The following is a 14,782-nucleotide window of genomic DNA, read 5'->3' as shown; positions in this document are numbered from 1 at the left end:
ACAAACAAAAACATTTTAGTGTCTCTACCCTCCACACATATTGGACCAATTAATTGGAAAATACCGACATTGTCTGTGGTACCAAAAAACGTAATAATAATAATGTAAAAAATGCTACACATTCACTGCAGAAATATTAAATTAAATTAAATTTTGACCAAATAAGGACACAAATCAAAACAAACAGAAAGATTAATCATACAGCCAGACAAAGCACACACATACAGATACTGTAATTCACAAATGCCACGATGGCAACTGGAAAACACGGATGCAATCGCAAGAACATGCTCCAGTAACGTTTGCATCGACTCTCCGGGAAGAGCCCCCCAGTCAAAGGTGTGATTTACTGTGGCTCGTCAAAGGAGCGGCCAGAATTCACGGCCAGTTTGTAGCGTAATAGACCTGTAGCTTCCCTGGGAACGGGTGGATGGCGGCGCGGCCGACCTGGCCAAAGCTGTCCTGGTGCACCTCCGAGGGGAAAAAAAGGGCCACCTGCCTCCACAGATGGGCTCTCCCCCCGTCTGCTGCCCCACCAACAGCCTCAGGAAAATTAATGGTCCAGTCAACACACTTAATTGTCTCCAATTGCTCTGACATTAATTATTAACATTTGTCCATTATAATGTCTGTTCGTGTTATCAAGGGAAGTGAGGCGGAGGGTGAAGGGAGACGGAGGGAGAGGGAGAAAAAGCAAAAGGGTGCCGGGGAGAGAAATAACTAGAGACAGGCGTGGAGTCTGTTAGCCAAGCGTTGCAAAGATCCCATTACCTCCCAGCTTCACAACAGCATGTAGGCTATATCACATATTGATTTCTTCAAAAAGTCAATCTAACCTCTTTGTAAATATTATGACCGCTGTTCAAATGTGGAATCCTGAAAATACCATTCCCTGTATCTCCTTCTTTCAGTCTCCTCACCCTACTGAAGGGAGAAGTGGAGTCAAAAGAAAGATCAGCATGTTATTCAGTGGGACACGAGGCTTTAGCAGTCCCAATATAAAATATGTGACATTTCAGTCGGAGCCAAATATGTAAGAGACACAGCTGGGGACTTTCCATTTCATCTCAAAGAGCAGCAAAAAACAGACTGGTCCTCTTCTACGAATAATTGATGCTGATGTATTTCAATAAGCATGACTAATTTAATATTCTGTACTTTTTTTTTTTTTTTTCCTAAAGGGAAAGTGGTTGAAAAATTGAGCATAACATTTTGTGTATTCATGTTAGGCGTACCCGAAAATATGGAAATGTATTTCGGTCCCAACATTTCCAATAATCAACAGAAAGTGGAATAAATAAACGGCAGTCAACATCTTTTTCTCCTGCAGGCTCTCTGGGCGCTGTCCTCCTATATATATATATATATATATATATATAAAACATATATATATATATATATTTGTTTTTATCTTAATTCAATCTTTATTCGCCTGCCACATCCACAGGAGCACTAAGAGAGCAGCAGTCCATAAAATAATAAGCCCATCAGCACAAATCCCCACACACACACAGACACCTGCACACAAACACACCTGCACACAAACACACCTACACACACACACACACACACACACACTGGCTGTCTCCCTGCGTTTATATACAGTTCTCCCATAATGCCGTGTTTACTCTGCTTACTGTACATGGGAGGTTGCACTATAAAGACCACACACTGACTGTATGTACATCCCACCCATTACCACTAGGCTCTACAATACAAAAAAATAATAAAACATGCACACAAACGCACAACCCTAAACATACAATAAGATCGCCCCCCCACATAGAAACGAGTCTGAGACACGACACGCGTCATGCTACATGTATCTATTGCATGTTTCTGAAATGTATGTCGTAGATAATTCCTCCAATTTAAATGTAACGCACAACACTTTGTGGAACGGGTCAGAGTGCATAAACACAATCTCCGGCGAGAGTTAGCCCCCCCGGCACAGTTAATGTATTGATTTTACAGCACCGCGCCACGATAAAACTATTTCATGAATTCCAATGAGACTCCTTCACCAGACTGCTGCAAAAAAATACAATCACCACGACGCAGAATGTCATTGTGTTCATTGCTTGTATAATGCAGTTCTTTCAGATTGATGGCGGGCGTCGGCGGGCGGCGGCGTGGGGCGACTGCGGCGGGTTTAATCTCCTCTCATTTGGAGCGATACCTCATTCCACCTCAGTGCAAAGCGTCTGCTGCACACACGCGTTATCTTGATTGTACATATTGTGATGGCGTGAACACGACTGTATCATGATATAACATGATGCACGTTATGGCTTTCTGGTATTTTCTTTATGGGCCTACAAGTCACCGCTGCCACCGTGGTCACACCCGTTTTTTCAATTTATTGGCTTTATGATATGAAATCAAATGAAAAATACATTGTACACTTAACCTTAGACAATCGCATGTTATCTGCTATTAGCTAAAATGTTTCCTGTTACAGTGTGTGATGTATTTCACATCTCTATACTGTGTTCAGTGATTATTTCCTGTATCAATCTGTGAATTCTGTTTTTGATTAATTAGTTAGACTATAAGATATCAAAAATATTGTCTAGATATTGATTGATTTGTCTGACAAACAGTCGAAAACCCGAGAAGTTTCTGCACAAACTAAACAAAACAAAAATTATACCTGATCAGCTGTTCAGGTTAAAAGGTCATTCAAATGTAGATTTTACAACAAAACCCAAAACACAGTGTCAGTTGACATAATATAAATGTGTTATTCCCACATCGCAATATGTCACAATCTCTTTAAAATATACAATATTCAGAATCATGCCCCCTTGTTTGTGTTCTTTGAGGCTTTCAGGTTTTACTGTACTGTGTATATAATAGTTAATGTACTTATAGGGTCTAAATATACAATTTTGTTTTCGTGTGTTGTAGCTGGACCTGGTGAGTTAACCATTCACATGGCCAGCAGTAGCCACTGCTACTTGCATTTGAGATGGAAAGTTTCCCTGGAATACCTGTACATGATGGACGGGTGTAAAGGGGTGAAATTAAATGGCATCCCGTTGGACTCGGAAGCTTTCACATCAGTTAATCTCCTCTAACGAGCTGCCCACAGAGATAAAAACCAGACCTGACACGTTGGCATGCGTAATGTCTGAAATCCAGCGCTCTCACTAGTTCTGATCCAGCACCAGCGGTTAGATACCAATAACTTTGAGCGAACAGACAAGAGCGACCGCAGGCTGGTGTGCCGCGTCTGCCGGCTGATGGTGGTGGAACAGAACGGGCGACAGGGCGCAGTTCAACACCAGCCAGGCCCATCTGCTTGTCACCTGGCCTTGGCACGCAGGAGACTGGGTAATGACAGGGAAAGAATGGCATCAGTGGGCAGAAGCTGAGAGGTAATTACTGACTGGAATCCATGCAGAAACAACACATCTGGATCCATGAGTCAAAAAACGTGGATATTTTTACACCGATATCGGCCGCAATTAATGATTTTTTAATTCCGTAGGAAGCGTGGAACTTCATATCAACCTGGAGTCCGAAAAAATCCTTTTAGTCCATCCCACTCTCTCTGATCCTAATGTTCTCTGCTCAGAGGCACAGAGAAAATCCAATTGTGCTTTAGGCAATGGAGAGGGAGAGAAAGAGAGCGGTGCTGATACGCCAAGACAATCTGTGGGGAAAATCGTCCATGGCAGCACTATAGCTTCAGTGTTGAGTGACGCTATCCTGGCTCATGTGTTACTCCCGTCTACTCCATCACTGCTCGCACATTCCTCCTAAACCCCATTACTGCTGATCAATGCTGCCTCTTTCACACTTATAGAGAAATGATCTGCTTGAAAGTGATACTTTCTCTGCAGATTTCTGGGGGCCGAAGCTAGCACAGTTCTCCATTGTGAGATGTTTTTACATCGGGGGGGGGGGGCTGTGGAAGATGACCTGTAATTACTACTAGTAATAGAAGTCTGCGTTGCCTTATAATTAACATTTAGCCCCCTTCAAAATAACTTGGAAGTCCCACTAAAGGACTTTTCTCCTCTGTGCGAAATAGACTGACCAGAGAAGTTAATGAAAACCTGCAGTTGGTCTGCGAGCATCAGCCGTCACCAAATGACTCTCCAGAGGGGGGGGTGTGTCCTCCGTCCATGAGCCTCGGGGAGGGGAGGCGAGGGCCACATTCTGACCGAGTTTCCGTCCTGCATCGATGATCACTTTCACAAACCCCATCACTCCAAAGAAAGAAGCAGTGACTGTGTGGAGTCTCAGCTCCCCCCCCCCCCCCCCCCAACCCTCTCTCCCTCTCACTCCATCAAATTAAGATTTCAGTAATTAAATTGATAAAAGTCATGCATGCCAATATGCCTCATGGTTCCAGACCTGATTTCATACGCCACACAGTTGTGGAGGGCTGCGGAAGTTCTACCTTTGATGTGGCATTCTTTATTATTGAAAATAATTGGATTCACCCCCCCCCCTCCCCCCCTCCCTCGCTCTCACACATTTTGCCCGTGTTCACTCTGGGCATGCTCAGTTAATCGACCTCTTGCGAGGCAGTGCTGGTGCTCAGTCTGTTCCATCTGGGGGTTTTCAGGCAGCTTCTCAGCGAGCGTTGGGGGGGCCCGGGTTGCATCTGGAAAAGGACGGATTTGAGCGGGCCGAGGCAGCGTGCGCTGAGGGACGTCGCTTTTCAACGCGGGGGGTCAGGGGTCGTGCTGCAGGTTGGAGTGGCTGCTGCCAGTGAATGGGAGCGGCGAGACTTGCGGGAGCGGGCGACGGAGCCTACCGGGGCTCTGTTGCTCTACCTCCATATCAGCTTGGCCGAGCATAAGAAAAGAGGCTCTCTGGCCCACAGGCAGCTGGCTTCTCTCCACACTCAGCGGAACGGCTGATAATCAGCAGAAAGAGACCCCTGATGATTACTCTGCCTCTGCCTAAGACGGCTGCTAACTGCTCGCCTGCTCACTCCTCAGAATGTCAAACTAGTACTCGCATTTTAACCCCCCCCCCCCAAACCCGTCTCTCCAGTGTGCCGTAGAAACGACGCCTACAATATCCATCAATCGCGGGTCCCTTTGTATCAGGGGTAAATGTGAATTTAATTGCCGTTGGAACAGAACGAGGGGCTTTTTGAATTCCCTCCGTGTGTCATCCTCTATCAAGCGTGGACAGATGTTATGTGTGTGCCTCTTCCAGGGACACAAGTTGTCTGGCCGTGCTAGTTCGGTGCCGCATCACGATGACACACACCCAGAATAGCCCTATTTTAGGAGTTGCTTAGCAGCAGAAGCATAATGGTCACAGCATGCCCCCCCCCCAACAAAGGGACCGCCGGCGTAAATAATGTGTTTGACGCCCGACTGATGAGTCATCAAAGGAGCAGAACAGCTATCTTATTCTACTGACAGCACTTAGCTCAGCACACGCTCTCCACAGCACAGGTCAACACCACTCACGCTGCTCCTCGAAAAGTTTATATAAATTTCAAGTGACTAAATATACAGCGTGTTAGACTGTATGAGTCACCATAGCGTGAATGCATTTATTTATAAGCCATTTGTGCTCTGTTCAAGGGTGAAAATGTTTGGGTTTATTTGTCTTTAAATAATTACACACCCAAACGATCAAGGTATTTACTTCACTAGGACAAAGTCACATTAGATTTGGGAAGGCCTATCTTATCGTGTAGATTGGTATTGATTTAAAGGGTTTAAATGTCAACTGAAATGAAGAATTTCAGGTGTGCAGCTCACAGTGACCTCTACGTGATAAATAATGTTGTATTTGCTCAAAAGGAAGAAGAAACTAGCTAATTTAAGCAGGATCTAAGTTAATAGTAATATCTGAATTTCAAATAAATGTTTAAACACAAAAAATTTAAAGTAATTGGGTTATTGGTATTGATGAAATAAACAATTTGTGTGCTTAGCAGGTTTAACAGCTCCGTGCCGGCCACTTTTAGCCAATGTATTATTATACACTTACCATAAACTAGCAATTACTTTGGCTTACGGCGTAATGATTTAGAGTGGGCATTGTTATTGAGTAAAGAGGAATATCTCTGTTGAAGTCAGCCGACAGTAGCCGGAGCCAACACTGAAGTATATAACACAACTTATTAACTCTTCTAAGCACATAAGCCTTTTCAGTATTCTGTAGCTTAAGTGGGCTCAGCCATGGTCGCTCCATATTATCACGGCTCAGCTCATTGTGGCTTTGGCTCCTTGCTTTAGTGCAATTCTCAAAGATTACGGGAACAAATTAAAGTCCATTCTTTGTGTCTTTTTTTTATTTTTTTTTATATACAGGTATATCCAAGGTGCATCGTCTCCAAAGGACATGGTCATCATTGTGGATGTGTGAGTATCTTACTCCTCAGTCTCTCTCACTTCCTCCTCCTCCAACGGTTCGCCCCAGCAGGAGTGGCTGTCTCCTTCAAAGGGTGCTAGTGCCACCTGTTGGTCTGAGGAAAGCCTCAAGTTAGAGGGAGAGGGATGCTGCACATTTTCCACTGCACTTGTCGTTTATCCCCACCTGAAACATGCAGATGATTTTTGAACGTATGCTGAAACATGAAAGGTCTAGTTCTTCATGGACACGAGCCTAACCGATCTATACGTGCTTCATTGCGTCTCCTCTGCAGGAGTGGAAGTGTTAGCGGACTCACTCTGAAGCTGATGAAAACCTCCGTCGGGGAGATGTTGGACACTCTATCGGATGACGACTACGTGAATGTGGCCAGGGTAAGAAGAAGCTCGCATCGTGATTAATGACACAAATCCTTCCTGAAAGCACCAACAACACAAATATTTGTAAGCAGGGAGTCGACACAGTTGGCTGGTAGCAGTGGAAACACGGCCCTTTCCCTCATTATAGTCTATTTACGCTTCCTGTACCACCCTTGTCCGTGTGGGATCCATCGCTCTCTTTTCTTTCTGCTGATTACCAAGTTTTCTATTAGGACTAATGTTTACGGAAACATTAACGTTATCCTATTTTGCAGGACAGACAACACACACACACACACACACACACACACCCAGTGTGGTGGCTCTGTTTGGAGACTTCCTTCGGTAATCCTTCATAATCCATTGCTCTTAGCCACTGTATGCCTCTAAATCCCGGCTCTAAGAGCAAGAAATGAGCATGGTAATCTGGGTGGGAATGCATCTGATTTCACCCCATAGAAAGTGAGGGCTTACAAAAGCTTGCCGTGAATTATTTGCACACACAAAAAGGCATTAATAACCAAAATTAACTGAAAATACTAATCAAAAGCACATATCTACACTTTCTTCACGACAAACTGGAGTCTCACTTCTGTACTGGCGACATCATTAGTTATAATTATACAGACTTTATTACGATTTATTTTCTTCTAATTCATTATAGATAGTAACGCAGCTTGTTTTTTTTTTTCTTCTTAATCTTGTTTCACAGCTACTGCATTTCTTAACATTTCAAGACACGGGAAATGTGATATTAAGAGTCGACACAGTGACGAATATTGAATATGTCGCTCTGAATGCTTAAGCGTGTTTGATTTTGGTGTCAGACAATTTAAAAATGACACAACACCAACCCATGAGAAATGTCAGCTTTCTTCTCGCACGTAGTGTTTTACACCTCGGAAATGTCAGTAGATTTTTGATGTTGACCTTCAAGCAGAAACAGCATTTGAAACCTGCTATTACAGACATTGATGGTAATATTGTAATTGCACATAGACACACGAGCAGGACACACTAACGAACACACACACACACAGTTTTAGGCTAATTTGGTGGATGAGATGAGACAGATGATATTACCTTGGCTGGGTTTCTCTTCAGTGGTTTGCACTGGCATTTCCGTTGCACCTGTTCTTTGTGTGGAAAGTTGTAATTAGCGGTGTTTACTGCCAGCCAGAGAGTATGAGGGCAGCTTACATCTGCGTCATGAACTCACACACACAGATGCACAGTCTGAGAACAGTTCTTATTGTTCTTTTTGAGTGGATTTGATATGCTCATGTGTGTGTCTGGACTTCCTCCTCCAGTTCAACGAGAAGGCCGATGCTGTCGTCCCATGCTTCAGGACTTTAGTCCAAGCCAACGATCGGAACAAGAAGATCTTCAAGGAGGCCGTGATGAACATGCAGGCCAAAGGGACCACAGATTACAAGTCTGGCTTCACGTTTGCCTTTGAGCAGCTTCTCAATGTAAGAGCCGGCGAGTACGGGCAGTGTGCATGGGTGGACGTTTGCTCTGCGAGGGTGGGAGTGGAGCTGTGTACCAAAGCTCCAGCATGTTATTATACTTCCTGTCGACTCCGGTTAATAAAACCAAATTAACGGTGATAAAACGGTGCTGACAGTGCAGCGGTCCGGGTTTGCATAAGACATTTCCAGAGTTGTGTCTATGGGCGAAGGTAGGCGGGATCACAAGCGGTGTTCTGCGGTGGAGTGACGCTAACGTATGCAGCAGCCAGCGCCGGTGAGGTCTGTCAGCAGCAGGCGTCCACGTGCTCCACACAGGTGCTGCCTCAGCTCCGTATGCTGCTGTGTATTTTAAGAGGCTGCCACCCTAATGGGCTCTGATGGGATGATTGATGAGCGCAGCCCAGAGGAGATCAGCCACAGACACTTTATATTCCTCTGGTGGGCTTGGAGGCATAGAGCCAAGTGCCAGCTGCCCCCCACATCCCCCCCACCTCCATCCTATCTCTACCTTCCCTTTGCCAGGAGAATGAGAAATAAAAAGGCCCGTTTAATCGCTGTCTGTGGCAGACTCACTCCCATGATTGGTAGCAGAAGCACAATAAAAATATGTAATTGTAGCAATATTATTTATCTTTATTAGAATCTTGTCAGATTGACACGCCACTGGCCTGCATATCAATGGCAGCTGCTGTGCAGCCGGGCGGGGGGAGCTTGTATCAAAGCTGAATGCTAAAAAACCGGCGCCTGGCTATGAGCGTGGAGTGCTGGAATCAAATTTAACGCTGGAGTAATGTTGTATACTTCAAATGAAATCCTAAAATTATGATGATATGAGGAAGGAATCAATAAGGAAATGTGATGAAAAGCAAAGGATTAAAGTTTATTGCAATAAAATGCAGTATGTGAAACTTAGTTCAGTATGGAAGGACACATTTACAGGATAAATCCTTCTATCTGCTCATTATATGATGCATTAATAGACTACTACAGATATTAATTCATGATAAGAATGACAAATATTTCCAGTAAAGACATTAAATCAGTATGAAATGAAAAATGTAAAGCAGAACCATTTACGTACCTGCACACTTGTGTAAACATAAGGCTACAGTACATTTATTCTGGTATTTTAAGTATTTGATCATTCAAAAAAGGTTTTGTTGCAGCAACAAGTAAAGCTTTACATTATCAGGAGCAGACATTATTCAACAACACGGTATCAAAGAGAAAATAAGGAATGGAAAAGGACGTTTAGAAGGCAAAAGTAGAAGACTTAAAGAAATAAAAAGAACAATCTTGTACACAGGAGATGTGTTAGTGTGATCACCTTCCCCTTTCTTTCTTTATGGGGGGGCTGTGTCTCAGAGGTAGAGCGGGTCGTCTTCTCATCGGGAGATCGGCCCTTGAGCAAAATACTGAACCCCAAATTTCTCCTGCAGCCTGTGTGTGTGTGTGTTGGGTGAATGTTGACATGCGGCCGTAAGACTAGAAAGTCTCTGTATAAATCCATTTCCCCACATTCCCTCACCGTCTCCTCCCTCTCCTCTCCATGTGCCACAGGAGAGCAGCGCCCCGAGGGCCAACTGCAATAAGATGATAATGATGTTTACAGATGGCGGGGAGGATCGTGCACAGGACATCTTCGAGAAGTACAACTGGCCCAACAAAACGGTGAGTCTGTCCCCATAAGGCTGTTATCTATCCGTGATCGTCCAGAAACTGTCCGACCAGGCCCCCGTCGCCTCCCGTTGCCTCCCCATCTTCCAGCGTATTCTGCTGACGTCCTCATTATTGTGCAGGCAGCTTGTTTGTTGGGCTGCCGGTCGAGCCAAACCCTCCGATCTGTGCACACGTTCTCTCAAAGCGTTCTTCACGTCCCTCTTCGGCCGTTTCCATTCTGAATTTTTCCTCCTCTGGTGATTCTTCATTCATCTCTTTGGCCTTTCTCCATCTCTCTTCTTCTATCCCTCTCTGCCCGTTCCCTTCGCTCCTCTTCTGTCTCTTCTGTTGGTTTGCTGCTGGTGTTAACAACTATGACCTGCTGACTAATTAGCCACTTTATCATCAGAGCCTATACAATTACAGCCAAAAGATGCTAAGTTTGTGTCTTTTCTTCCAGCCTTGCTTCCACTCCCACCCTCCTTCCCCCGACTTCACAGCCCATATCCATCCCTAACCGCTCGCCTAATGAACGCTGCTGTCACACAGGAATAATCTGCAGTTTGACAACTTAGTCACTGCATTCTTCTGTTGGGGACACTTTTCTGAGTTGACTGGGATGCTAATATATTCATACTGGAGATTTGTGCATTGTTGCTGCCATATGACAGTGACCTTATTGCGATGCAGAAGAAGGTTGTGTGGAATTGTTTTGCTCTATTAGCTCAGCAGGAAGTTTGTTTTGTGGCTTTTATTCTGGCAATGATGTAATTTTGTTTTTGCTCCGTCCAGGTCCGTGTGTTCACCTTCTCTGTTGGCCAGCATAATTATGATGTCACCCCCTTGCAGTGGATCGCTTGTGCCAATAAAGGTATGTGGATGAGGTGCTTTTATCAAAACGTGTCTTTGTATGTTAATGTGAAAGAGAAATATGGGTCGGTTTGATTCCTCCCGATACCGCTTATAGGGATGGACAGATTTTTCTATTATACTCCCCATCTGTTGAGTTCCCCTGAGCAATACGTTGTTAAAGGGAACAAAATCAATAAAAGATTGTGTTTGTTCTTGAGAACAACCAAGCAGTACATCAAGAGTGTGGAGGCACCTCTACTAATATACTAATACTTTAATAATATACAATAAACTTTTACTTAACACCTCCCTCCCTAGAAATCTGTTTTCTGCTGATCTCAGATGTCTTACGGTCTCCTGCACCCAGTAACATCACTGTTAGATGTGGTTACCGGGGCAACCGATCACACATCTGACCCCACCTCTCATCCAGAAAAAGGCAAAGCAATGCTTTTAAGTCTGGTGTTAAAGTCATTCTGTAATTGTTTTTGGCTGAATAATAAGAGAGAAAAAGATCCATCAACGCTAATATTAATCTTCCTGCATGTGATATTCAGATCAATATTGCATTCATCTTAGGCAGCTCCTAAAATAACCCAGCAAACAGGCAGCTCTGCCTGACGATCTGACAGTCCCTGTGAATCAGCTGCTTTTCCTGTTATCTACTTTGTCTGCATGAATCTCATCTTGACTCACCACGTTTAATCCCAGCCTAATTCAGACCGCTGTTGCTGTGCTCAGTTTAGAACACTGTTATTTGTCTCTTTTCTCCGATCTATACCCACTTCTCTCCTCGCCTTGATTCAACATCGTTTCCCAGAGCTGCAGTTGATCTGAAGTTGCTCCTCTTTTTTTTTTTTACGAGGCCTTTCACTGCCCGTATGAAGCCTCGGCAAACCACCGCCAGTGATGAGCTTATTGCCAGCGGAGCCAAGTGCTTCAGAAGTATCTCCCCAGAAGTTGTTATTAATTAGCAGGAGGAGTCTGGTAGCAGGATGATTACCGTGCCATCTCCCTGTCAGGCTGGGGAAAGTCCAGGATTACGCCTCTGTGCCAACATGCTCTCTGCTGTTCACGACTGTAGTGATTACCATGGTACTCAAATCCATGCCAACATGAGACAATGTGTTGACACACCACCCTCAATGGAGCTGTCCTCTCATATCTTCACTACTTATTACTCTTTGGTATCTCACTCAAACAGAGCCCGCTCCCTGACACTTTCACAGGCCCTAACCCTTCACCCGTGACATACGCACATTTGACAAACACACACACACACACACACACACACACACACACACACACACACACACACACACACACACACACACACACACAACTAGGCAACTTGAGGTGCTAGCTGTTGTCTCACTTGAGCTTCAATCCCATTTTGAGAAGAAAGTAGCCTCTCTGATGACAATAAAAATATTTCTCCATAATCTCACAGTGCAACAAAATAAAGAGGAGAAAAGAAACTTGAGGATAAAAACTAAATATTATACAGTGCATTGATGATATTAATACTTTCATAAATGTGCTGTAATCCAAAATAAACATAATAGCCCATAAATTCAAGATGGCCATCCATAATAGAAGGACAGTATGAATTTTATTGGGTGAATTTACGCCAGATTATATTGTGACTCAACAAAAATATAATAAGAAAAATGTGTAGACAATATGTATATGAATAGACAGTATTCCATGCTCTTCTACATGAGAGGGATATGCATACTCAACGCAGCTTAGTTAACAGCAAAAAGTTTAAAAAAGCTACGTAGAATTTCACATAAAAGAGACGACAGACTTAAAACAAATCAGCAAATTGCATCAATCAAAGGATTTTATTCTATAAATACATTCAGTGTTCAAATGATCCTTAATCCCATCTTTAAAAAATCTTGTGTGCTCAGAAAATAATGTATTTTAAATTGTCTCTGTAGCTCACACCAAGATTGAACATGTCACCAGAATGAATTGCTGATAGAAATATCGCTTGACTTAATTTTTTTACTTCTTGTTTCTGTAGTAGAAACCTTATTTCACCCTGTTTTTTTACATGATGTTTAATGAACATATTGTCTTCTAGACTAGGAATAAACCCAGGTTTATCTTTACATTTATAAAGTGAGACTCTTCAATTACCTTATTATTTACAGTAGCAATCTTCTTATGTCAGCAAGTCTCATTTAACAACATTAAAGTTCCTCAATCACACTTGCTAAGTAATCTGTACACCAAATACATGATGGTGTCGTCTGCATAAAGTGACATTGTATTGAAAACATTACAACACAGATTAATGTAAATTGTAAATATAATAGGACCTAATATGGAACCACATTGTGTATATTTATAAAACACAAATTTTCAAACCACATTGACCATTAACCTACAACACAATAACTTAGTGTAGTAAAAAGAAGCCATTCAATCTAGTTCTAATATTACAGAGGCATTTTGTAATTAGTTTTCAGAAAGAAAATAGGTTATTGATTGTTATTCATAATTGCCCCTCACACAGCTGACATCTGTCACTCTCACAGCACAGCAGAGATCTACATCAAAGTCCTGCTTTTTAGTCGGCGCCTATATTTCCCCCCCTTCAACCCTCACGGTGGCTTTGTCCTACGCCCACACATGCCACCTCTCTGGCTCACCGCCACCACACTATCACAAATATCATTGCCCTCCGTGTTTGTGTGTGTTCGTGTGAACCATAGATTGTGTGTGCAGGGATGTGTACGTATGTACGTGCATAATATCAGCATAATCAAATGTGCAAATGAAGGCAAATCTCGACACACACACACACACCAGTGTGGCACAATGCATAATGTATCTAAATGATGAGAGTCATCTCAGCCTTTTAACATTCCGGGGACGCTGTCTCCATTTCACCGCTCTTTGTATAAACACTCATGGCTTTAATAACTTGGGAGCGGCCTGGTTATTGACCCAGTCGGTCACTCTTCTCCATTCCTAATCAGCGGCGGCGCCGCCTGGGGCTCAGCATTCCCAATGAGCCTCCGCATTTACATCCTACAGCTCAAACACGAGTGCCGAGGGGTCGACGGGCCACGCGCTCTCCCTGTCTACTTGGCCCAACATCATCAGCTGACGGCATTACGCGCACCTAATAACGCGGATGAGATCAGACTCGCGATCGGACACGCCGTTTAACTCTTGAAAGCGTGGACCGAATGTGACGACAGGCTGGATGCAAAGCTCTCTGCTTGGAATAGCGTATTGATCGTCTTCTCTTAATCCTTCAGGTTACTACTTTGAAATTCCATCCATTGGCGCCATCAGGATCAACACCCAGGTAAAGTAAACGGAGTGTGGACAAGCCCCCCGAATGCACCTTTAGCAATTCACAACAAGAGAAAATGGAATTTTATGTAACAAGCTAGACCATTTATGCTTCGTCGCTGCTTTTGAAGACAATTTAGCTGGATGATTACAGAAAAGAAGTGACTTAGTTGGAGATGTAGTGACAACAAATAGACTGTCACACACCCACATAGACTGTCTGTAAGACTGTCTCACACCCAGGGCCCTGCCACCCCCCTCTCCCTCAAGCATCTCGGCCCTTGGGAGAACCTCATTCCTGCTGTAGAAATCGACTCAGTCGCTGGGAGGTGGGCTCCTCCATCCCCACTTTTTTCTCCCTCCCTCCCCCCCTCGGTCCCGGTGGGCGATCAGGCCCCAGACTCTACTGTCAGCTGTTCCATTAACTCCAGCATATTTATATTCCGAGAACTGCCACTTACTCTAATAGGTTTTCTGAAGGTGGGTGACTACAGCTCTCTGTATAGACCCAGAAGACGCATTATTTAATCACACGCTGCCCTTCAACGTCATCACATAGCTTCGCTTGACCAAAATGGCAACAATTAAAATAACAGATGACCATAGACGGCAAAAACCTTATTCAAACCATGTGGTTATGTGGGAGGAGAGACTGAACGTTATAGTGACGTTCTTGCTTCTTTGAATAGGATCCCAGTGGAGAAACGATAAGGCTTTTTGTGAGGCTGTTTGTCTTTGGAGGGAAAGACTGGGAACCATGGTTGTCATGGT

The 14,782-nt window shown here is 43.8% G+C and overlaps 1 protein-coding gene across 1 annotated transcript in view; it reads left to right on the top strand.

The window, feature by feature from the left end:
- The window catches only part of cacna2d2a (calcium channel, voltage-dependent, alpha 2/delta subunit 2a), a 126,104-nt gene that overhangs the window by 94,975 nt on the left and 16,347 nt on the right, over positions 1 to 14,782 (top strand). The window contains exons 9-14 of the mRNA XM_084032634.1: positions 6,294 to 6,344; positions 6,629 to 6,728; positions 8,024 to 8,185; positions 9,746 to 9,856; positions 10,637 to 10,715; positions 13,975 to 14,024. Coding sequence (XP_083888760.1) covers positions 6,294 to 6,344; positions 6,629 to 6,728; positions 8,024 to 8,185; positions 9,746 to 9,856; positions 10,637 to 10,715; positions 13,975 to 14,024 — 553 coding nt within the window. The remainder of the gene's footprint in view (positions 1 to 6,293; positions 6,345 to 6,628; positions 6,729 to 8,023; positions 8,186 to 9,745; positions 9,857 to 10,636; positions 10,716 to 13,974; positions 14,025 to 14,782) is intronic.

Source organism: Eutrigla gurnardus (assembly GCF_963514095.1).
Source record: "Eutrigla gurnardus genome assembly, chromosome: 2".
Taxonomy (NCBI): domain Eukaryota; kingdom Metazoa; phylum Chordata; class Actinopteri; order Perciformes; family Triglidae; genus Eutrigla; species Eutrigla gurnardus.
Note: the sequence above shows the minus strand (reverse complement) of the source record. Positions and strands in the feature narration are given on the sequence as shown.